Source organism: Panthera leo, chromosome D3 (assembly GCF_018350215.1).
Source record: "Panthera leo isolate Ple1 chromosome D3, P.leo_Ple1_pat1.1, whole genome shotgun sequence".
Lineage (NCBI taxonomy): Eukaryota > Metazoa > Chordata > Mammalia > Carnivora > Felidae > Panthera > Panthera leo.
This window is the reverse complement of record NC_056690.1, coordinates 80,037,220-80,063,962: the sequence shown is the minus strand read 5'-3', so window position 1 is coordinate 80,063,962 and position 26,743 is coordinate 80,037,220. Positions and strand designations below refer to the sequence as shown.

Here is a 26,743-nt window from a genome sequence, read left to right as displayed (position 1 = left end):
TTCTCATATTCCCATATGAAAAGGTGACATAATTCATTAATGTATTGGATGCCTAAAATTAAGAAAAGAAATTACATAGCAATCTACTGGGCAACAGATTGGAGGTAGTCGGCTAGATAGATCCCCGATATCCATGTTTATTCAGGTTATAGAAGAGGTGGTGGTAAAGATGTTTATAACTAATATCTGTAAATCAAATTTAATCTAGAAATAGTAATCCTGAAAGCAGAATGGTTTGGATGTCAAAGTACGCTGTACATAAACTTTCATTTTGCTTTTCTTTAGTCTAGCTCAGTGAGCCTTAAAATTAAATGTACATACAAAAATCAATTGTATTTCTTTGTATTGCAACCAATATTAAATTAAACTAAGAAAATTCTGTTTGCAATAGTTTCAGAAAGAATAAAATATTTAGGAATCAGTTGAACCGAAAAGTATAAAAATTATACTCTGAAAACCACAAAACATCACTGAAAGAAAATTTAAAGGAACTAAATAGATGGAAAGACATCCTAAATTCATGGTTTGGAAGGCTCACATTGTTAAGATGGCAATATTCTCCATACTGATCTACAGAGTCCTCATGAAAATTCCAGACGGCTTCTGGCAGAAACTAACAAATTCATCCTAAAATTCACATGGAAATTCAAGGGACCCAGAATAGCCAAAATAATCTTGGAAGTATGGGAACTAATAAGTTCAAAGGGTTGGAGTTTCTTTTTGGGGTGATAAAACTGTTCTAAAATCGATCGTAGCGATGGTTGCACAAGTCTGTGGGCACACTAAACACCACTGAAGTGTGCACTTTAAATGGGTGTAAGGTATCAGAGTATCTCAATAAAGCTCAACAGGAAGAAAAGGAAATAGAAAAAACTGTTAAATACTATATGTATATATAAATAATGGTACAGAATTGTAAATGCAAAGTTGTATATGTTGTTTCTAAGTTAATGTGACTTTCAATGATTACAGCCTCATCCTAAATTAGCATGCACTATAACCTACAGGGGACATAAAGGACTGTCACAGACAGCAGGACTATATATAATGTTCATTTTACATATTTAATTTAGATCAAACTCTAATAAATTTTAAAGAAGAAAATGAATACTCAAAGAAATTAGGAATAGAATTCTAAAAGAGCATACACTTTACTGATATTCCAGAGACCAGTATTTTTAAAGCATAAGTGACTATGTTATTATAAATAAGGCCATGAAATTTGCCTTTATAAGAAATTCACCTTTTTTAAGGTGGATAAATAACCCGCTTAATGACTAAACATCAAGTCTAGAAAGTCAACGATCCTGAGTTCTACATAGGACTGGAATATTAAAATTCAATATAACCAAAAGTACTGTTAGTAGATAGTGAGTTGGATTATAAATACAAAAACTTCCCACATCAACAGTTTACATTTCATCTTCTGTATAGATCTGCAATATATACAAGTATATAATACATATATTACTTCTATTACCTACACACATGCACACACACACGCACACCCACACCCACACCCACACCCACACACACCCAGCCTTCTTGCTCTCTCTTGAATTCACTGAGCACGAACCTGAGGGCTTTTGCATGTGCAGTAACTCACTGCATTCAGATCCTTGCCTAAACATCACTTTCTCAGGGATTCCTGCTCTGACCTCTTTCTAAAATAGCATTCTCCATCATTCTCTAACCCTTATCCTGCTTTATTTTTCTTCACAGTTTATAGTAATACAAGACACATCATTTATTTGTTTATTCTTATCTCCCCATGAAAAGGTCTCTGTCTTTTGTTTACCACTGTACCTGTCACTGGAACTAGTTCCTTAAGTATCTGTTGGAAGAATGAATAAAAGCAAGGCATCCCAGAGCGCTCTTAAGTGCTATGAAATCACTGTGCTGGACTACAGAAAAAGCAGCATAATTTAGATCCCACATAATTCCACTAATTCCTAGTGGCATTTAAAAAGGAAAATGTGAACATTATAACAAACTAGAGCATAACAGCTAGGAGAAAACGCCATACAGTTATTTACCTGTTCCCAGCACTGCGGTAAAAGTTCAGCTTCTACACGTGTTGGTCCAACATGGCGTGCAAACGCCACACAACCTGTCAGTATCATTTGCCTGAAAAATAATACAAATGAATAAAGACTTATACTTACATTAGAAAGCACAGCTAGGACTAAGGGTTCAAAAGAGTCAGCTCTGGTAGCTCAGTCAGTTAAGCACCCACACTCTTGATTTCGGCTCGGGTCATTATCTCATGGTTTGTGGGTTCGAGCCATGTGTTGGGCTCTGTGCTGACAGTGCGGAGCCTGCTTGGAATTCTCTCTCTCCCTCTCCCCTGCTGGCTCGCTCTCTTTCTCTCTTAAAAGTAAATAAACAATGGGGCGCCTGGGTGGCTCAGTCAGTTAAGTGTCCAACTCTTTGTTTTGGCTCAGGTCATGGTCTCATGGTTTCATGAGTTCAAGCCCCACAATGGGCTCTGCACTGGCAGCATGGAGTCTGCTTGGGATTCTCTCTCTCTCCCTCTCTCTGCCCCTCCCCCACTTATGTTGTCTCGGTCTCAAAATAAACTTAAAATAAATAAATAAACAAATATTTAAAAAAAAAAAAGCCAGCTCTGTAATTCACACCACACACAGTACTTTTGTACAATCAAATTAGACTTTTCTTACAATGGACTAGGTTGCCGCCAAGAGGATGAGTTCCTTAAGACTCGTTCTTCCAACAGTGGTATCACCATTTGTGAGATGTTGTGAAGTTATCCTCTATTGGTGTGAAGTTGAATCTCATAACCTTCTAAATGAACTTCCCATCCATGCATTCTAAGATAGTATGTCTAATGCTTCAGCATCTAAGAACTTCAGTTTCTAGCCACTAAAACAATCAGCGATTATTCCCCCCAGTATTTATTTCTTTTTTTTTAAATTTTTAGTGTTTATTTTTGAGAGAGAGGGACAGAGTTCAAGCGGGGAAGAGGCAGAGAGAGAAGGAGACACAGAATCCGAAGCAGGCTCCAGGCTCTGAGCCTTCAGCACAGACCCCGATGCGGGGCTCGAACCCACAAACTGTGAGATCATGACCTGAGCTGATGTCAGATGCTCAGCCGACTGAGCCACCCAAGTGCTCCTATTCCCCCAGTATTTCTATAATTCAAAACTAGGGTATCATATTAGTAAAATGAGATTTCTTTTTTTTTTTAATTTTTTATTAAGTTTGTTTATTTATTTTGAGAGAGAGAGAGCACAAGCAGGGGAGGGACAGAGAGAGGGAGAGATAGAATCCCAAGCAGACTCTGCACCATCAGCACAGAGCCTGATGTGGGGCTCAAACTCACTAACTGTGAGATCATGACCTGGGCCAAGATCAAGAGTCAGATACTCAACCGACTGTGACACCCAGGTACCCCCAGTAAAACGCTATTTCTTACATTTTTAAAAGTTAATTTAGTTATTTTGACAGAGAGAAGGCATGTGTGAGTGGGGGAGGGGCAGAGAGAGAGGGAGAGACAATCCCAAGCAGGCTCTGGGCTGTCAGCGTGCAGCCCAAAATGGGGCGTGATCTCACAAACCAAGAGATCATGACGTGAGCCGAAATCAAGAGTCAGACGCTTAACCAGTTGAGTCCCCATAAGCTGATATTTGCACCAGTAAAATGGTATTTCTAACATCAGAATTTTATACCCAAGGTAACTGCAGTAGGCAGCTTCTGACATGGTTCCCAATGATGTCCACCTCCCAATATTCATGCTGTTGTAGACTGGACCTAATGACCTGCTTCCAGTGAACAGAATAATGGCTGAAGTGATGGGATGTCTTTTCTGAGATTAGGTTACAAAAGTCTGTGATATCCAGCATTGGACCCTTTCTACTGCCTTCTCAGCTGGCATGCTTTGATAAAGTATGTAGCCATGCTAGAAAGGCCCATGCGGCAAGGAACTGAAGGAAATTCTGGCCAAAAGCTGGTGAGAAACTGAGGCCCTCAGTTCAAAAACCCATGAGAAACTGAATCTTGCTAATGACCAACTATGTGAATAAGCTCAGAAGCAAATCCTTCCAAGTTGAGCCTTGACAGGACCAGCCCAGGCAACATGTAGATTACAGCCTTATTAGAGACCCGGAAGCAAGGACCCAGACTGACTCACACAAACTACAATATAAAAAATCAGTGTTATTTTAATTTGCAGACAACATGATACTCTATGTAGAAAACCTGAAAGACCACCAAAAAATTGCTAGAATACATGAATTCAGCAAAGTGACAGGATATAAAATCAACATGCAGAATTCTGCTGCATTTCTATACACCAATAATGGAGTAGCAGAAAAAGAAATCAAGGAATCGATCCCATTTGCAATTGCACCAAAAACAGTAAGATATCTGGGAATAAACCTAACCAAAGAGGTAAAAGATTCATGCTCCGAAAACTATAGACAGTTGTGAAAGAAATTGAAGAGGACACAAAGAAATGGAAATACATTCCACGCTCATGGATTGGAAGAACAAACATTGTTAAAATGTCTATACTACCCAAAGCAATCCCTATCAAAACACCACCAGCATTTTTCGCAGAGCTAGCACAAACAATCCTAAAATTTGTATGGAACCACAAAAGACTCTGAATAGCCAAAGCAACCCTGAAAAAGGAAACCAAAGCTGGAGGCATCATGATTCCAGATTTCAAGCTACATTACAAGCTGTAGTCATTAAGACAGTATGATACTGGTACAAAAACAGACATATAGATCGATGGAACAGAATACAGAACCCAGAAATGGACCCACAACTATATAGTCAACTCATCTTTGACAAAGCAGGAAGGAATATCCAATGGAAAAGAGACAGTCTCTTCAACAAATGGTGCTGGGAAAACTGAATGGCAACATGCAGAAGAATGAAACTGGACCACTTTCTTACACCATACACAAAAATAAATTCGAAATGGATGAAGATCTAAACGTGAGACAAGAAACCATCAAAATCCTAGAGCAGAACACAGGCAGCAACTTCTTTGACCTTGGCCAGAGCAACTTCTTACTAGATAAGTCACCAAAGGCAAGGGACACGAAAGCAAACATGAACTACTGGGACTTCATCAAGATAAAAAGCTTCTGCACAGTAAAGGAAACAATCAACAAAACTAAAAGGCAGCCTATGGAATGGGAGAAGATATTTGTAAATGACATATCTAATAAAGGGTCAATATCCAAAATCTATAAAGAAACTTACCAAACTCAACACCCAAAAAAACAAATAAGCCAGTTAAGAAATGGGCAGAAGATGGGACGCCTGGGTGACTCAGTCGGTTAAGTGTCCAACTTTGGCACAGGTCATGATCTCAGGGCTCGTGAGCCCGAATCGGGCTCTGTGCTGACAGCATGGAGCCTGGAACCTGCTTCAGATTCTGTGTCCCTCTCTTGCTGTGTCCCTCCCCCATTCATGCTCTGTCTCTGTCTCTCTCTGTCTCAAGAATAAATAAACATTAAAAAGAAAAAAAGAAAAAAAAAAAAAAGAAAAGAAATGGGCGGAAGACATGAATAGACACTTTCCCAAAGAAGACATCCAGATGGCTAACAGACACGTGAAAAGATGCTCAACATCGCTCATCATCTGGGAAATACAAGTCAAAACCACAATGAGATACCACCTCACACTTGTCAGAATGGCTAAAATTAGGGGCTCCTGGGTGGTTCAACTGGTTAAGCACCTGACTCTTGATTTTGGCTCAGGCCATGATCTCATGGTTCTTGAGTTTGAGCCGTGCATTAGGCACTGTACTGTCAGTGCAGCACTGTCTGCCCCTCCCCTGCTCGGGCTCTCTCTCTCTCTCTCTCTCAAAAATAAACATCAAAAAAAATTAGTGATATCTTTGTGCTTAAAAAAAAAAAAAAGAATGGCTAAAATTAACAACATAAGAAACAATAGTTGGCAAGGATGTGGAGAAAGGGGAACCCTCTTGCACTGTTGGTAGGAATGCAAAATGGTGCAGCCACTCAAGAGAACAGTATGGCGGTTCCTCAAAAAACTAAAATTAGAACTACCCTATGATCCAGCCATTACACTATTAGGTATTTACCTAAAGGACACAAAAATACAGATTCGAAGGGGGCACATGGACTCCAATGTTTGTATCAGCATTATCAACGATAGATAAACTATGGAGAGAGCCCAAATTTCCACTGACTGCTGAATGGATAAAGATGTGGTGTGTACACACAGACACACACACACACACGATGGAATTTTACTCAGCCATCAAAAAGAATGAAATCTTGCCATTTGCAATGATATGGATGGAGCTAATATGTATTATGCTAAGTGAAATAACCAAATTAGAGAAAGATAATACCATACAATTTCACTCATATATGGAATTTAAGAAACAAAACAGATGAAAGTATGGGAAGGCAACGAAAAAAAGAGAAGGAAACAAACCACAAGAGACTCTTAATGAAAGAGAACAAACTATGGGTTGACAGAGGGAGGTGGCTGGAAATGGTTAGATGGGTGATGGGTATTAAGGAGGGCACTTGTGATGAGCACTGGGTGTTGTATGTAAGTGATGAATCACTGAATTCTACCCCTAAAACCAATATCGCACTGTATGTCAACTAAAATTTAAATTAAAAAAAAAAAAAAAAAAAGTCTTTCACTTTGTGCACCTGAGAGCTCTTACGGACCCCCCCCCCCCCCCCAGGATACTTGGACCACACTTTGAGAATCACTTTGTTAGAGCAAACCTTTCTGTCTCTAGAAATAAGAATATCCTGTTTGCTTTGTATGTCCTTTGAACTTGGGTGCTCAGGCTTCAGAAATCAACTAATCACCAGCAATGTTGTTACCACAAAGCTGATGTAATGAGGAAGAAAACACCACCAAGATATCAATAATCGATTAAAGTTTTTTCGTTTTGGTTTTGGCTTCATAGTTATGAACAAACAAATCCTCTGCTATAAGAAATTTATTTTGGAAAGTTTTGAGCCTTAGAAAGATTCAAAATTAAAGTTAATAGTATATATGCTTCATGATTTGATTTTTGTATCTTCAATTATGCCTAGTGATTAAATTTCATATTGACTGTGAAAAAAAATGAGTGTTATTTTAAACCACATTCTTTTGGTGTAATCTGTCACAGAACAGTATATATTTAACCAATATAATAACTTCATTTGAATTGATAGATTTGAAAGTTACAAGAGTTTAGAATTTTAAATATATTTTTTCACTCTTCAGAATGAAGTTCCATTTTAAATGACTTTAAAATGCAGAATTGTAATAAAATAAAATGAAATAAAATAAAACAAAACAAAATAAAATAAAATAAGATTTTTTCCATTTTTGGTTATCTAGTTCAAAATAGTAAAACCTGATGGAAAAATAAGTATGTTTTCTTTTTAATTTTTTTTAAGATTTATTTATTTTTGAGAGAGAGAGAGTGAGAGTGGGAGGGAGGAAGGGAGGGGCACAGAGAGAGGGGGTAGAGGATCCAAAGCAGCCTCTGAGCTGATAGCAGAGAGCCCGATGTGGGGCTTGAACCCATGAACCGTAAGATCATGACCTGAGCCGAAGTCTGACACTTAACCGCCTGAGTCACCCAGGTGCCCCTTCAATAGATGTTTTAAAGTAGCCAACTTCAAGAAAAAGCAAATTAGAATGTTTATTCACATTAATTATAGAAATGGCACTTGAAGCCCAAGCAATGCTCACTATTTCGCAATATAAGTCAACTTAAACTGAATAGTAACTTTAAATTTCAATTTAATTTAGCCAGATTAACTATAACTATTCTCTCAGGTTGAGGAGAATAATGACAAAGTACATCTGGACAACAACGAGGAAAATGTTGAGCCAGTATATCTTCAGTGTATATTACAGCTTCTTCTCACTTACCACAATCTTGTATTTTTATCTATCTGATTCCCCTTTATATTTATATTATCATCTCCTATGCCTATTTCTCAATTCTTCCTTTGCTTTTCTATTTCCTACTTTGGGAAGGCAAATAACATGAATAAAAGAAAAATGGAGAAAGAAATTCCCAAGGTTTACGGACAGCTTTTTAGCTGCCTGTTCCCCAGTGAAAATTTCTTAATATCTGAATATTGTTTTTTCCCCACTAGTGTCTTAAAAGAATGAGAAGGCACGTATATTGGCTTCATAAATGTTTGACTCTTTTAGTAAACGAACTTAGGTGAAATGTAGGCATTACAAACACTTGCATGAAACCCTCGTGCGAAATGACTTTAAATCATGAGCCACCATCTACATAGTAACGATATATCAACTTATTGAAAAAATGTTAGGCCCCTGAAGGCAAACTTCTTAGCCAGCAAAGTTAATTCAAAAAAGTATAACAGTTTTGAAATACAGATTGAAAACAGAAAAGGTCAGATAGCCTATCGATTATTAACAGCATTGGAAACAGGCTCCCGTAATGGTAAAAATAAATGTTCTCACTTGTACTAAATCGCAGGACAGGGATTATTTGACTAGTATTTGATGCAGGTAGGAATATGGTGGCAATTATGGTTGTTAGCAAAGAACTGGCAAAAAGCACCATTATTAAGCATAAAATGAAATTCTTCTTAGGAGACAAAGAAGCCTGAGATTTATTAAGTCAGGAAAAGTAGCAAGTGATTATATGACAAATACATTATGCTAACTTAAACATTCTGCTTTGTTAATTTGTTACTCACATTATACACGGTAAGTCGACTGATCAGTCTATTTCAGTAAATACTTTTATATCTGTAAGGTAAAAAATTTAAGCGTGGGCACGAGTGCTGAATTCCTGACCTAGCTCAACCTGATGTAAGGCCAATAGGTACTTTTGGCCACCAGGTGGCAGCTATTAGCTTTCCATGCAGAGTATGAAAACAGCCTAGAGATCCGAGGTTTCTGCCTTGCAAATTTAAAAATAACAATGTAATAAATGGTATTTAATTATTAAGTTGTCAAGATAGGGAAGAGTATTTTTCAAGGAGAAAAAACATTAATTTTCTTAGCACCATCAAACTATCCTTAGAAAATTTTTAGTTTGCAATGAATAGTACTTAATACAGTGATTTAATTTCCCTTCTTTTTCTTTCTTGTTTTAAAAAATTTTTAATGTTTATTTATTTCTGAGAGAGAGAGAGACAGAGTACGAGTGAGGGAGGAGCAGAGAGAGGGAGACTTAGAATCCCAAGCAGGCTCCAGGCTCTAAGCTGTCAGCACAGAACCCGATGTGGGGCTTGAACCCATGAACCATGAGATCATGACCTGGGCCAAAGCCAGATGCTTATTAACCTACTGAGCCACCCAGGCGCCCCAAATTTCCCTTCTTTCTATTGGACTAGCATGTGAGGACTGCTGGTGTAGATTCATCTTGACTGGATCCTGAAAGGACATGTTCTCCACTTGCTCAGGTATATTTTGGTAAGAACAGGAAAGAGATATATACTCAGAATGTTTTAAAATCTATATGACTATTTTTATTCTCAGAGTTGAGAGATACCTTGTATTTAAAATGTTGAGCTTTTACCCCCCCCCCCAAACCAAGAGCACACTGTACACACTGTATGTTAGCCAGTTTGACAATAAATTGTATTAAAAAAAAAAAAATAAAGACTTTGACTAGAATAGCAGACCAATTTTTGGAAAAGTGTTATACAGATTTTTACTGTTTATAAACATGGACTAGACCTAGGTCTTCCAAAATATGTTTAGGTCTTTTATAATATTTGTAAGGTTTTAAAATATTTAACATCATTTGTAAGATTTATTCCTTGGAATCTTACCCTTTTTTCATGCTAATATAAATGGATATGGTTGGACCTTGAGGACATTAAGCTAAGTGAGAAAATCAGACAAAGATGTATACTGTAAGACATCATTTATATGAGGAATTTTGGAAAGCTGAACTTGTAAAAAGAGAGTAAAATGGTAGTTACCGGGACTTGGGTGTGGAGGAATTGGGGATATGCTGTTTAAGGATACAAACTTGGAACTAATAGGTAAATAAATGCTGGAAATATAGTGCACAGCACAGTGATTATAGTCATTAATATTGTATCATAAACTTCAAAGTTGATAAGAAGCTAGATCTTAATTGTTCTCCCTACAAAGAGATAATAATTATATGACATGATAGGGGTATCAGATAACACTTTGATGGTAATCATATTGCAATATATAAATGTATCAAATCAATCTACTGTATACCTTAAACTTACACAATGTTATATATTAATTATATCTCAATAAAAATAAGAAAAATTAAAATAAAATAAAAAAATAAAATTTTGAGCTTTAAGGTTAAGCATCTGACTTTGACTCAGGTCATGATCTCATGGTTCATGGGTTGGAGTCCCAAGTCAGGCTCTGCTCTGATAGTACAGAGCCTGCTTGGGAGTCTCTCTCGATCTCTCTCTCTCTCTCTCTCTTTCTGCCACTCATGCACTCACACTTTCTCTCTCTCTCAAACTAAATAAAGAAACTTAAAAATATATATATAAAATTTTGAGCTTTACTTGTTTTATGATTTTCCAACATTCTCAGATGAGGTAAAAAGTGACAGTCAGTAAAACAAGTATTGAATATGTAAAGTCACCTACCTAACCGTAAAGTGCAATACTATTGTTTTGCAAAAGTGTAGGCAAAACTTTTTCATTAAGACAGAAAATTATAACAGAAAAACATTTCAAATGCCCACATTTTACCATCCAGTGCTTAGTCAAACCTATTGACCCACAAGGATGTTCTGTTCACGTTCACACCTGCAGAGCTTCACTTAAAAGGTCCACCTTTATTGAAAGATTTTATTCTCTAAGGTAGACATCATTATCACTTGATCGCAACCTATTCCCTGTTCTTCTGGGAAGTCACCTTGATGTGGGTCCCTTTACCACCCTCAGACAGAACTAATTTCTCCAATCAGGTATCAAGAGTTGTGAGCACTCGAGTCACGACAAACAAACAAAAAATACTACACCCCTCTAGCCACATAGTAATTGGTTTACAGACAGCCCAATGATGCGGAAATTCATATATTAAATATTTTAGTTTTTTGTGGAGCCTGTTAAGAAGCTGTGATCTATGTAATTCATCCGCGGGAAAAAGGGGGAATATTTAGGAGTTCTTAGAAATCACAAGTGAAAGATAAAGGCAAAGAAATATTTGAATTAGAAGTTTAAAGGTAACTAATATAAAAGTGTACAAATTTAACGTGAGTAACTGGAATAACAAGAACGAAGGCACTGCAGAACTCTGTGAATGAGGCCAGTGTTTCCTCTGTTTGTTAAAATAAATACCGGGACAGAAAGAAGGCATTTAGATTAAAATGCTAATCTTGGTGCCACATTAGTGACGTGAATCAATCAACGTGATATTTATTTCCCAAAGAAGTAGTCATACCTACCTCTGCTCATCATCTGGCCTCTTGATCAAATTGAAAAGTATATGGAGAAGCTGATCTCTTTCTTTAGGCTCAGGATGTAGGCATGCTGTACACAATATGAGGGGAATCAACTCCTAAAGAAATATGAAGGCGGAAAAAGTCAAAGTAAAAATGCGTTGCAGAATATGCTCTTCTTCCCCCAGGGTATTCTTAAATGGACATTCAAAATGAAATAAATCACAACATACAAAAGAGCAAATTCTAACTCTGTAACATTGGTAATTCAAGAGAAAACACTGAAACATGTATTTATGTGGTGGTTGCAGAAAGGTGTGAATCACAATGTGATAAATAACATTACTGAAGATTCAACTAACCTTATTTTCTTATCCAGTCCTTCCCAATCGTCTACTAGTTTTTGGACTATAGAACACTATAAGCTGGCACAGGAATTTTATTTTTGAAGGTGTTTTTAAACAAAAACTTGCAGAAGCTAGCTATCTTTTAAAGCTTGGAAAGGTAACAGAAAATCAAGACAACTCATCCCACTTCCGCAAGTACAGTATCATCTGTTTTTATTAAGATTACATATAAGTAGTAATTCTGTACCTTCTCACTTAACCCTATGGCTCATTAAAAAGAAGACCATTTCCATAAGTGTTCGATGCTCTCAGCACTGCTACAGAGTATCAGCAGACATGGTTTATGTTCAAATGGAGATTTTTAGTAATATCGTACTTGTTGCACATTCAGCGTGCAGAGGTGAATTCAATATTTTGTAGGAAAGTAATAACAAAAGTTTATTTCTCTCTTCCAAAGAAATACTTAAACCAAATTTATTTCACATTTTAATTAAAGTAAGACAAAATTCTAATATATATGAAAAAGATATTAATGTTTTTCATTTTGGAATGGATTTTCAAATCTAATGAGAATAAAAGTCCAGAAGTGATACTTTCGGGAAAAAACTTTCTAAATTATGAAAATATTTTATCGTTACTTTTCAGTAATATATTAAAGACATAACTATGATGTAATAAGAACAGAATGATTACAACCCCACCATTTCTTTTTCCCATCTATCTTCCTACCCACCAAAAAGTGCTAGTAGATTAAAACAGGAACTGACTGCTATGTAATAACGCGTGATACCCTGCAGAAAAGTCTACACTGTAGGGCAAGTATCTTCCTGTTTTGAAGATGCTTCCTTAGAAATGGACGATGCCATTTTTTAGAGGAGCTGAGACTGAAACTTAAAGGAATGACTTGAAGTTCCTTTCTACTATTTCTAAAGTCTTTACATATTATCTTAAAATTATAATTACCTGGTATAAATCTTAAATTGAAAGTACGAAGATGCAGAGGAGAGCTAAGAATACATCTGAGAAGTAAAAAGGAATTTGAAACGTTTATTCAGTCATCTTTCTATTTGGGCACCTCTGTAGGTTTTGCATCAGTGAGCAAATGAAAAGGACAAGAAACAAAAAGTAATGAGGGAAAATGATTTTGTACTGGGAATGGAAGGCAAAGTATACATATGGATCCTGTATTGTTCAGTAATGTTTTCACCGAAGACTCAATATGATGCTTGATGGATTAGTCTTGACTTTACAGAAACTGAACAATCTTTTATGAAATACTAGAGTAGGAGACCATTAATCTCAAGGACTCTCCTAATCCTTAGAGGATTCCGTTTAGACTGCTAAGAGCCAACGATCCTCCTGAGAGTACTAAGACACTGCATCATCAGCATATCCCACTGAGAGAAGAACCTTAAAGATGAAAAAGCAGTTATTCTAGAAGGCACTAACAAAAGGAGAAATTATTTTAATGTGTGAAAATCAAGAAAAGCCCCAAATATTTTATTTGTATTTTCCCTCATGTCAGATTCTTCTTTCCCAAGTTTTCTTGCTTTCTCCTCAATGTTCTTCTTGGCTTTCCATTATCTCCACATATATACTTTTCCATAATCTTCCTCCATTCTCTTTCTATTGTACCACTCTTTAAAGATAAAGTGATGAAACACAGGTAATATATTTGCTGTAATTACAACTATATATATACATACTGTTTAAAATATAATTATTTAGCTTCTTTATCTCAAAAACAAGCATAGCAAAATAATTGTTCAACTATTCTTTGTGCCTTACATTTCCCCCCCTTTTTTTTTACATCATGAATCTTAGTGATCCTTAATCAGAGAGGAAGTTTATGTCCTACTATAAAGAATCTTTTAACTGAAATATGGCTATAGATGCGCCAAACTGAAAACCTAATGACAAATCACAAACCTCTCTGACTTTTAGTTTCTACAAGTAAAACATACAAAAATTAAGATTAGGGTAGAAATGGAAAATACTTCATATACATTAATTCCCTTATCTATTGCTTATGGAATTGTTAAGTTTTCCTTCTGAGATCAAAGTTGGCCTCAAAAAGTCTTAATACAGGACTTACCAAAGCACTTCTCAAGACAGCAGCTATTACCAACCAATTCACACATGGGAGGAAAACCTTTGTCATTTCTTGTACCCTCAAGACTCTCAAATTCTATGAATTTAGGGCTCTGAAGGAAAATACTTTTCCCTTTTCTGAATCACAGTAATATGTTATGTTGCTATTTGCTTTTATTTCTTGCTGACAAAATTAACCACATATAGGAAGTCACTGCCTAACATTTTTGGATGATATTCTATGCCAAGGAGAATTAGGTACATCTTGGCACAATAATGGCTAAAACAGTTATGTATAAAGTAGGCCAGTCTCTTCCTCTTTTAGAAATACACAGCTGAGAAGAGGCCCAGTAAGTGATGGTAGAAAAAAGAGGAAAGAGGAGTTTGTTTCTCATAGAATCAAGGATTTTAATTGTTAAGTTATGACTGGCTCCAAATATCTTAATTCCTCTATCATTCATTTATTTACTCACAAGTTCTATTTGTACCACTCTTGAAATAATGAATTCTGTATGTATTTGCTGTTCTATGTTCACATTTATTTACTGTGAATTCATCTTTTTCAAGCTTCTGAAGTATTGATACATCCACATCAGAATTTATTAAATCTGCTTTACCATTTGAACATTATTCATAAATTTATAGATTTGAATCAATATTCTCTCTTTGGTATCATCTTTCCAGTTGAAGAAGTCTAGTGTTTTGAAAACACTAATTCTTGAATAAAACATTTAAAAATTGGTAGCTGAATCTCCTTCAGAGGAAAAGGTGACAGTGGTTCAAAAATGTCTTTAAATGACTGCATATTAAAAAATGTATTGAGAATAAGAGAGAAATGTTAGACATCATATCTAAAACTTAAGAATTTTGTACATTAAAAGATCCTTAAGCAAATTAGACTTAAGATTGCATGTTGATGAAAAATAATAACCATGGTGAGAAAACACCTATGGCTTTGGTAACATATCCAAAAGGTAATGCATCTCCCTACACACAAAAATTTACTGTGTCCACATTTCTTTTTGTGTGTGTGTGTGTGTGTGTGTCCACATTTCAAGGCAACAGAAATCTTAAATATTTTATTTAAAACATGTTTTAGCAACTGATAGTACTCAGTAAATGTGTATTGAAGTGAAATATAAAACAGATGTCCTACAGATCACTAGAGAGGGAATCATTGCAGTAATCCTTTTGCAGAAGGCATTCCAATACTTTATTATCATTTTGGAAAAGAGATTTCTAAGGCCTTTAGAACTCATTAATCTAAAAGGCTTAGTAATTTACATTTTACTCAAGTAAATAACTTTTGCAATTTTAATAACAAAGCTGGTTCTCTCTATATGAAGGATCATCCACCCCTCAAACTCTCAGGTTGCCAATAGACTTTTGTACAGAATTAAATAAGAAAGGCCTATACCATTTTAATCCTCCTTTCAGTTCTTAAGTAAAACAAAATAACTTTTAATGGTAATAAATCACTTTAGAGATAGAAATGTCTTTAGAGAATTTTACATTTGATTTTATGAATATTTTTACTTAACCTTAGTCTTTTAAAGATTAGTGCCTTTAGACTACAAAAATGGGGATGGGGTAAAAAAGGAGTTAAAACAATGTGAATGATTAGATGTTGGGTGGGGGAATGAAGGCAAATTTTAACATTAAAAAAAGCATGGAAATGTTGATAAGATAATGACTTCAAGATCTGAAAGAATTCTAAAACAGAAAAGGAAGCATTACATTTAGATCAGATGCCAATGAGGAAATGTTTGAGTGCTTCCTGTCAAGAAGAAAAAAATCTACAGTTCTAGAAAGGTAATACATTAATCCAGTAAATTATAGTTCGCTGTTTGTCCTTACTCTTTCATTACAATTATTTCTTAGGGGTGCCTGGATAGCTCAGTCGGTTGAGCGTGACTTTGGCTCAGGTCATGGGTCATGATCTCGTGGTCCGTGGGTTTGAGCCCTGCATCAGGCTCTGTGCTGACAGCTCAGAGCCTGGGGCCTGCTTCAAATTCTGTGTCTCCCTCTCTCTCTGCCCCTCCCCTGCTTGCGCTCTCTCAAAAATAAAAAACATTAAAAAAAATTATTTCCTATAACTCAAGCTTCATTTAAAACTTTTGGGTAGTTGTTATTTTAAAATTTTCCATCTAGTCTTTTGCCTAGAAATTAAGCAATACCAAATTACAATTTAAATTCAAGTTATGATAAGTGTACACCTTTTGATTTAGATTTTCAGCTTAAACTTGTTGAGATGTTGACAGTAATAGAGTTAGAAAGAAAGAAAACAAGAAAGCAAGAAAGCAAGAGGGGCGCCTGGCCGGCTCAGTTGGTAGAGCATGTGACTGACTCTTGGTCTTGGGGTCATGAGTTCAAGCCCCATGTTGGGCACAGCTTACTTTAAAAAAAGAAATAAAAAGGAAGAAGGAAAGAATATTACAAAGACTCACACAAGAAAAAAAAAACACGAAAAACAAGATTACTCACCTCTGGAAAAGTTCTATACTTCAAAGGCTGCTAAAATACCTATTCTTAGAATTATTACAATTCCTGAGGCTCAACCTTCAGGAAGCCTACGTAAAATATTTGAATGACTTTAAAACTCTGATACTGCTAAAGAGTATGTGATTTACTTCCAAAATTAACACATCCATACACATACACATTAAATAGGTAAAGAAGATGGACCAAGCTTACCACTTCACCATACTATTTTACTATTCTTATTGACTATTCTATTGCATAACTCTTGCAGGGGTTCAAAACAAGTCTCTCCAAAATGTGTCACTTTGACTATTTTGAGCTAAAGCCAATCAAAATCCAGCAGCCCCAAGAAAAACTTTACCTCTCTCTTAAACTACCAAAAAGAATTTAGATAGGGGGCCTGGCCAGAAAGAGCTATCACCAAGAGATAGCTATTTTATTTGAATGACTCATCTGTATGGAGGAGAAACATCTAATCACCAAACATCTGTTCTTTTCTTATTGTCCTGTGAATCACCCTCCTCCTCTTTCTTACCCCATTCCTTCGCTCAAGATGGAAACTGAATTGCGCAGCTTGTCCTTGGGTCTTATGTTGCTATGGGACCCCCATACAACTGTGAATTTATTTTTCTCCTACGAATCTGACCTATGTTAAACTGATTACTAGACTAGCCAAAGAACTAGAAGGGTACAAGTGAAACCTTTTCCTCTTCAACACTCTCATTCAGTTATAATTACCTGGGCTTAGTTAAAAACATAGGTAAAAAATTCACCAGGGAGCAAACGTGAATGCCAATATAAAAGAGCAAAATTTGGTTTCTCGTAAGATCAGATACTTTAGAGATACTAACTATATTTAAAACTTTTAGACAATTGGTTCTCTCCTTTGTCTCTTTTTTTTTTCCAGCTTTAATGAGATTTATTTTATGTATCATAAAAATTCAAGTGTACATTCAGTGGTTTTAGTATATTCAGAGTTGTGCAACCATCACCAATCTAATTTTGGAACAATTTCAACCTCAAAAAAAAGGCTTGGACTCATTCCCCATTTCCACTTGCCCATCCCCATTCCAGGCCCAGACTTCTTTGCTTTTCCGAGTCAGCTAGCTGAACGGCACATATTTCCTTGGCATAGAATGAAAATAAAAGTTAAATTTAGATGTATTATTTAAGAATGCTGTTAGAAGTAATCTTTTATGAAATCCTATTTTTAAATTACAGAATTTCCCCTTCAAATGCATTTGAAGCAGAGCTTGTGAAGAATCAACTTCTTTAGCTTATTTACTAAATACATATATTTATTCTACAATTTGGTTTGAAAGATTCAAGTTCTTCAATGAACCCATTAAAATGAATTACTATATAAGCTACAAAAAGAAAATTTGCTCATGATTTCTTTTCCTTCTCAAATCAATAGAACATGTTCGTAGGGGTACCTGGGTAGCTCAGTCAATCGTCTAACTCGATCTTGGCTCAGGTCATGATTTCATGGTTGGTGAGTTTGACCCCCACATTGGGCTCCACATGGAGCCTGCTTGGGATTTCTCTCTCTCCCTCTCTCTCTGCTCCTCTCCTGCTTGCACTCTCTCTCTCTCAAGATAAAAAAAATAAACATAAGTTGGTGAAAAAAAAAAAAAGATTATCATTACTTAACAGCATATAGGAGGAAATTTTTTTTTTTACTTTTTATTACTTCTGAAATTGGGATGTACCTTACAATGGAGAAGATGTCATCATTTAATTGGAATTCTTTCTTAAACTTAATTATTACAATTAATGGCATCTTAGACTTGAAATATGGTATGTTAAATTTAGAAAAATGCTATCATTGTGACCAAAAGATTGAGTGAGGGTGTTTACTTATCTTTTAAAAAACAAATAACACCAACATCTATATTCACTGCACTTTCCACTTTTATTAAATATAAAAGTTTAATTTATTAGATAGCTTTAATTAACCTTTATGTCACCCCCCTTTAAAACAATGGGTCATAAAATCAATTGAATGGATCAAAAAGAGCATTGTTTTTCTTTTTTATTATTTATTTAGCTATACTCTTTATTAATTAAAAATATTTATAAAATCATGTTTGATATTGATTATCTTCTATTTTAATGTTTTATATTTCATAAAGGTAAGGCTTGATTTGTCAAACTTTAATTTTTTTATTTTTTTAATTTTTAATTTTTTAAATTTTTTTCCAAACTTTCATTTTAATTATATCTGTAATTATATACTGGCACATCAGGTAAAATGCCTCTCTTACTGAGAGTGTGGCCAATAATATCTGAAAAAACACTAATTTAAAACATGTTTAAAAAACTATTATAAAAAGGGACGCCTGGGTGGCTCAGTCAGTTGAGAGTCGGATTCTTGATTTTGGCTCAGGTCATGATCCCAGGGTCATGGCATCATTCCCTGTGTTGGGCTCTGCAATGAGCCTGGAGCCTGCTTAAGATTCTCTCTCTCCCTCTGTCCCTCTCTCTCACTTGTGCTCTCTCTCTATAATTTTTTTTTAAATTAAAGAAAATAAAAAATAAATGAGACTATAGAACAACTAGATATTACGCAGCCTTAAGAATGAGAAAGTTCTTTATGTACTGACATAGAAAGAAACAAAAATATGTTATATGGAAAAAAAAAGCAAAGTAAAGAATAGTGCATAGAGTGTAGTACCATCTGTGTGAGTCATGGAAGAAAGATCATATATTTGAGTTTGCTTACACACACAAAGTATCTCTGAAAAAATACAATGCAACTCTAAAATAATATTTGGAGACCTTAATATCTCAGTTTCAATAATGGATAAACCACTAGATAGAAGATCAGTAAGGAAATCAAGGACCTGAACACTATAAAATAATTAAACCTAATCGACAGATACGGAACACTCAACCTGACAACAGCAAAATATATATTTTTCTCAAGTATGGAACATTCTCAAGGACAGAGCAGATGTTAGGCCAGACAATTCTCATAAATGTTAAAACCGCAGACCAAAGTATCTTATGAATTTAGATGCAAAAATGTGAAAAAAATGTGCAAAAATGTACAAAAAAATACTAAATCCAACAACATTATTAAAAGAATTATACATTATGACGAAGTGCGATCTACCCCGGAATGCAAGGGTGGTTCAACACATGAAAAATCAAGAACATATTATACTACATCAAGAGAACGAAGGGATAAAAATCATCATCTCAATGCAGAAAAAGTATTGACAAAATTCAATACCCTTTTTTGATAAGAATATTGCAAACTAGGAACAGAAGAAAATATTCTTAATATGATAAAGGGCATTTATGAAAAACCCACAGCCAGTATCATACTCCATGGTGAAAGACTAAAAGTTTTCCCCATAAAATCAGGAAGAAGACAAAAATATTTGCTTTCTCAAAACACCTCTATTCACCATTGTACGATAAGTCCTAGCCAGAGCAATTAAGCAGAGGAAGAAATAAAAGCCATCAAAATTGGAAAGGACAAAGCAAAACTCTATTTGCAGATAATGTTATTCTAGATAAAGAAAATCACATAGAATCCACCAAAACCTACTTGAACTAATAAACTAATTCAGGAAAGTTGTAAGGTATGAAATCACCACCGAAATATCATTTCTGTTTCTATAAATGAGCAACGAACAATCTGAAAGGAAATTAAGGGAAAAATTCCATTTATAATACCGTCCAAAACAATGAAACATCTAGGAACAAGTTAAACAAGGAGGTGAAAGACTTGTACACAGAAAATGAGAAAATATTGCTGAAAGCAATTAAAGACATAGATAAATAAAAAGAATTCCATGTTCATGAATTAGAAGAATTACTGCTGTTAGAATAGCAGTACTCTCTAAAGTGATCTATAAATTCAGTGCAATCCCTATCAAAATTCCAATGACCTTTACTGCAGAAATGAAAGGGGAGTATCAAATTCCTATGGAACTGCAAGGGGCTTAGTACAAAGCTACAGTAATCAAAATAGTGTGGCTGGTACAGGCATAGAGATAAGCATAAAAGACCAAAAGAATTGGTCTCACAGAACTGAGAGTCTAGAAATAAATCCAAACATCTACAGACAAATGATTTTTGACAATGATGCCATAACTATTCAGTGGGGAAACATTTCAACAAATCGTGCTGGGACAACTGGATAATCACACGAAAAGAATAAAACTGGATCCCTGCCTCACTCCATATATAAATACAAAATGGATTAATGACCTAAATCTAAGAGCTAAAGCTATAAAACTATTAGAAGGAAGCACAGGGATAAATAAATCTTCCTGACCTCTGACTTGTCAATAGATTCTTAAATTTGATACCAAAAACACAAGCAACAAAAGAAAAAATAAATAAATCAGACTTAATAAAAATGAAAAACATTTGTCCACCAAAGGACATTATCAAAAATGTGAAAAGACAACCTACCAAATGGAAGGAAATACTGCAAATCATATAAAAGGGTTTAATATCCAGAATTGTTCTTACTCCTATGACTCAAAAGCAAAGACAAACAACCCAATTAAAAAATGGGCAAAAGACTTAATAAAATATACTAGAAACTAATAATATTTATTGCACGTGAGATGGTGGCTCAGGGAGAGGGGAAGAGTTTTTGTTGTTTATCCTCTTACATTTAAAAAGATGTTAAACCTGGTGAATGTATTACTTAATCAAAACCTTAAATCCTCTTTCTAATTAAGCAGCTAGGATATTATTATGACCAATCAGTTTACTGAAGGACGTTTTAATTGTATTTGCATACCAACAAAAAGGCTTATACTGATAAGAGATTATATAAAAACTTGAGAAATAAGAAAAATCAAAATATCCTTTAATCACAAGACCTTTTTAAAAATATATATTTAAGGAATTAAGATGAAATATTAAATAAAAATAATCTAATATCAAAGGATGAAATGAAATAAAAGTTTTGTCCTTTCATGCCCTGGGATTGGTTTCAAACCAAACCAAAATAAACTTCATTATTTACCAATTTAATTTCAAGAAAATACAACTTTTGATACAAATGGTAAATTTTCTGATAGAATAACGTACAAATAAACAGATCAACGATCACTTCTTCATGAAATTATAAGTATATATTTTTTAAATACAAAAACTAAGGTCAGCCAGAAAAGTAAACATCATACCACAAACAAAATATGTATGTATAAATACATATGCTTAACATATATATTTATATATAATGTATCTGATTACTGATGATGCAAATTCATAAATACTTCATGCAGTACAATCAGATTTTAGTGGTAGAGTCTTTTATGATAAAAAAAGGGGAAATTAAAATAAAAAAGGCTTAAACTGCATCTCATAACAATTAGGCTTCTGTGATATTTTAAAGATTATATTAAGGAAATATAGTAAAAGGGATGCAAACATTAATGCATTGCATTGATTATGTTACAAGCTAAAAAAGGAAAAGAAGCTCAAACACCATTCTGCCAGGCAGAACTGCAAAACAATCTGAAATTGGACACTGATCCTTCAAGATACAGAAAATTTTCCACATGTATTAATATCTCACCACTCTTTTTATATATTAGGTAAAATAAAACCACCAGTAAGAAAGCAGTCTTTTAAATCTTTTTTTTAAATCCAAAACACCTATAGGAATAAACATTTTTAATATAAGTTTTACATGTAAGTCTCTACATGTAAGTCTTCTTGAGGATCAGTACAAATTTCTTGTGCTAAACAAATAATTAAGAATAAGCTTTATATGGTTTGCCAATGCATTGTGTACCTATCATACTGTAGGTCCCATGGATTATGATTGAAATCAGTGGTAAATATTAAGAAGATGATAGAAGAAACTTACAGGATACATTCTAAAATATTCTTAACCCGTTTTTTTATTTTAAAAAATGCTGTGAACTGGAAGTCGATTTCATAAACTGAATTATTCAAGTAAATTATTAAACTTGATTACAAAGAAATCATCCACTGGCATTTAAATTAGATAACAGTAACTTTTTATTAGTCTTTTCTTGGTTAAATAGAACTCTAAAGATAACTCTCTACAGTGTGGCTCACAACAAAGGCTAAGTGTGCTAAAATATATTGGCTACTATAGTTTGGATATTTTAAGCATGTGTCAATAACAAGTTAGCTACAAGAAAAACAAAAGAAGGTACTTTCAAAAGTTACTGTAGTCAATGCTATAACTATCCTATCATCATAAGACAAGTATAATTATTGACAAATATAATAAAACTATTTAGGAAAAAAGTTACATTATTAGTCCCAGTTAATTTTCAACACACAGGGTCTATTTTTGTAGACATATTAAGCATATCGTGTCGAGAGCAGAGATCAAATAAATTAGTTAAAAAACGGACAGTATTCATGGCACATAAATGGACCTACAGTAATAGTTAGTGCTGCAGAAGCTAATGATGCTTTAAGCAAAATTGGGAAAACATGAATACCATGCAGTTTTACCGAACTCACCTGACAGAGGTGTAAAACCATTCTCTAGGAGCAGAGATGCATGCACAAAAGTAAGAATATGATTGCAAGTAATAGACTTTAACAAAATAAAAATATAACACTAAACTTCACAATGACGAAAAATGGACAACACGATGAGATTACTGGGATGAAAACACTTTTATGTGTCTCACCTCTCTCTTTGCCAACAGCACATTAGGAACAATGTGTGGCAGGCAGCGTCCCAGCATTAACATGACACTTTTCTCACTGTCTGCAATCCGAGACACCTAGAAAAACCAAAGAATTAATAAATGATGACAGTATTTATTATGATGACAGTGTAGAACTTCCATGTGTGATGGTACCTGAAGTTCATGCTTTAGACCCTGCCACCTCTGCTCCAAATACACATCCAAAATTCCAACTTATGATGGCAATGATAATAACAAGAACATCACCATCATCAACAATAACTGTGTTCCCAAACAGGATCAACATTTCCGTAAGCAAGAAATGGATGGAAAACACCAGTAAGAAGCAAGGGTGAATCCAAAGAGCCCCACTAGGCTGCAGTTCTGGGAACAAGTAGCGATAACATAGGACTGAGGCAGCCTCAATGATCTTTTTCTTTTTTTTTTTTTTTTTATTCTTGAAAAGATGCCCACATTGCTACAATCTATGATTACAGTGATAGTTTATAGAACGAAGCTGCATGCAAGAGGAGGCCCGTGGAGGTTGACCCAGTCTTGCAGGGAGGATGGCCAGAGGCCAGAAATGCATCCAAACCAGCCTCTAGCTCTTCCACGTTCTCAATGACTTTGTGAAACAGAAGCCCGGCGGGAGGTCAAGTGGGATCAACCACAAAACAACCAGAAAGGGAGAAGTGAGTATAAAGATAGAAAAAAATTTTCATGAAATACCCTCTCAAGACCAACCTCCCACAATTACAAAGCATTTGAGGAAAACTAATCTGAGAGCTAACAGACCCAGCAATTGAAGATAACCATTACTAGTGAAGTAAAAAATAATGGAGTAATCTAAAAATAACTAAAATATAAACAATGTGTACCCTTACATTGGTTTTCTGAATTGTACCAAAGAGAGGCGTATTACCATATGACAGTAGACATAACAAATTAAAAACAGACTACAAAAAGTCAATTTAATACTAAATAAACTTTAATCCAAAGAACAGAGAAATAATCAACTATCTTCCTTGAAAGTTTAAAATTTTAGGAACTATTCTTAGAGCATTATTTTAAAAAATAGATGGGTATTTGAAATAGTCTTATCACAGTTGCTTTTGGATGAGATACTGAGAAGAAAAACCAAGTGTTTTAATAAAGCTCCAAGACAAAAATGGTATAATTTACCTCTGATCCTAAACGACTATCTGCTGACATTCGACAAAAAGAAAGTAGAGCTTGGTGGAAAGCAGGAGACAATTTCCTAGAAGAAAAATTGGATGAAAAGGGGACAATACCAAATAGTTACCACTGGCATTTAGAAGGTAAGCTGCACATTATAACTCCCATTCCTGCATTAATCCTGCTCCTCAAATGCCGACTAGATTTTTCAGCCACCAATGACTTGAAGGACACTTCAGCGGAGAATTATACAGGGGAAAAAATTGGCAGTCACTGCTGATCTTAAAATTGTTTGATGTTATGTGAGTGAGCAGCCTGTAAATATCAATGGATCAAACCTGAAGGGTACAGCAGGTCAATGATTATAGAAAGGATTTGCAAAATCTGAAATGAGGACTTTTTTGTCTCCAATTCTCAGTGGTCCCAGAAAGGTAGATAGTGGATACAAGTTGCTGACAGGAATCAAAGTTTTGCGGCCCTATCTAATGATAAAATGATAAACCTCAGTGTTAGAAACCCACATAAAAGAGGGAAAAATTAAAATAAATGAAGCAGAGGTTCAGTCAACATTCAAGGTACTTTGTAAATAAAGTATTTTTTTTTGTAATTAACAACATTAACTTATTCGTGTTAAATAAATGAGGTTAAAACATTTATATTTCTAAAAAGACACTAGTTTCTATGTAGTAGTGTTCATAAAACATGACTGAGCTGTACTTCATGTGCTCAATCCTCAAAGGGATAACACTAAAAGTTACAAAACAGAGCTTATTTAGTATACGCTACAAAGTGGCATTCAGTAATTTCTATGATGACAGTTACAGTAATGTACCAAATTTGAGTCTATTTGCTCATTTACGTTCCTTTTCCCGTATTCTTTCAGGAGACTCTCCATAATCCATTGAATTGCCCAAGCCGGAAACCACAAATCAGCCTTTATCTCTCCCTTTCTTTTAACCTCAAATCCAACCAAGCTTTTACCTTTTATCTAAAATTCTACCCGCTTCTTTCTAGTACAAGTCAGGCTCAATCGTTTCTTACCTGGATTCTTCCAACGGATGCTCTGTTGGTCTTCTTTCTACCAGTCTTGCTACCTTCCAATCACCTCTACCTCAGAGGACTCTCTAAAACTTAGATACCATCATGTCCCATGAGGTAAAATGGCTTATATGTCTTAGTCTCTGCTTAAACCTTACTAGATTGTTCTTAGTTCCCCAAACATACGGTATTCTTTTCTCCTCCCTGAGAGGGAACACCCTTCCTCCTACCTCTTTGTCTGGTTAACTCCTACTTGGTTGTTAGGTCTCAGGTTAGACACTTCTTCCCTGAAACCTTTCCTGCTCTGGTGACTAGCTTAGGTGCCCTGATTGTGTGTTCCCAAAGCAAGCTGCACTTCTCTTATATTACTATTTTTCATACTTTATTATGATTGTCTGATTGCTCATCTCTCACACTATAAGGTTTGTGACTGAAGGGATCACAGCATGTTTTGCCTTCCACTATATTCTTTGTTGATACCACCTGGCACATAGTTAGTTAAGGGCTAAAAAAATTAGTTGAACAAACTGAACAACCATCTTTCTCTAGGAAGTGGCTTTGGCATATCAAAAGAAACAAACGGAAGTACTCCTAAATACTAAAGAACTACTACAAATGCCATTATGGTTGCATATCATAACAGATTTTTATGACTCTATCTTACCCTACTAGAAAAAAAATGTACCTTGAGAACTGAGCCATATCTACTTCAACTCTGTAACCTCCCTTATACCTAAAGAAAAAGTATGGCTAGTGGGTATACAAAAGGTTGTGGCTCATCAGCGGAAAGATTTTCTTAAAAAAATAAAATACAAAAATCACATACTTCTTACTAACAATGAGTAAAGTCTAAAAGAAATCAGTCATGCTTTCCTATTATACCCCAATATTAGGTGTAATATCCATCTATTCAATAGGAAGAGGAGGGGCGCCTAGGTGGCTCAGTTAGTTAAGCGTCAGACTCTTGGTTTCAGCTCTGGTCATGATCTCACGGTTCATGAGTTCAAGCCCTGCACTGGGCTCTGTGCTAACAGTGCAGAGCCTGCTTGGGATTCTCTCTCTCTCTCTCTCTCTCTCTCTCTCTCTCAATCTCTCTCTGCCCCTCCCTGGCTTGCTTGCTCTCTCTCTCTCAAAAATAAATAAATAAATAAACTATAAAAAAAAATAGGGGGGCGCCTGGGTGGCTTAGTCGGTTAAGTGTCCGACTTCGGCTCAGGTCATGATCTCACGGTCCGTGAGTTCGAGCCCCACGTCGGGCTCTCTGCTGACAGCTCAGAGCCTGGAGCCTGTTTCAGATTCTGTGTCTCCCTCTCTCTCTGGCCCTCCTCTGTTCATGCTCTGTCTCTCTCTGTCTCAAAAATAAATAAGAATTTAAAAAAAAAAAAAAAAAAAAAAAAATAGGGAGAGGAAGCATGACTGTGTGGTTCAGAATACACCATAGGATATTTGTGAGGATTAAATAAATTAGGATACATAAAGAATTTAGAACTGTGCCTAAAATATAAAAAAGAGTATAGTAAATATTCTTTTCTTTAACGTTTTTGTTTGTTTTTTTTTTATTT

At 35.1% G+C, this 26,743-nt stretch overlaps 1 protein-coding gene across 9 annotated transcripts in view; it reads right to left on the bottom strand.

The window, feature by feature from the left end:
- The window catches only part of RELCH (RAB11 binding and LisH domain, coiled-coil and HEAT repeat containing), a 114,456-nt gene that overhangs the window by 49,966 nt on the left and 37,747 nt on the right, over positions 1 to 26,743 (bottom strand). For 8 of the 9 annotated variants that reach the window (XM_042910355.1, XM_042910350.1, XM_042910351.1 and 5 more), the window contains 4 exons: positions 24,150 to 24,225; positions 22,968 to 23,063; positions 11,405 to 11,517; positions 2,037 to 2,127 (listed from right to left, as the gene is read on the bottom strand). In XM_042910355.1, the coding sequence (XP_042766289.1) occupies positions 2,037 to 2,127; positions 11,405 to 11,517; positions 22,968 to 23,063; positions 24,150 to 24,225 (376 nt within the window). Of the gene's footprint in view, positions 1 to 2,036; positions 2,128 to 8,702; positions 8,978 to 11,404; positions 11,518 to 22,967; positions 23,064 to 24,149; positions 24,226 to 26,743 lie in introns of those variants that run through there. The other variant, XM_042910359.1, reaches the window with a different exon arrangement.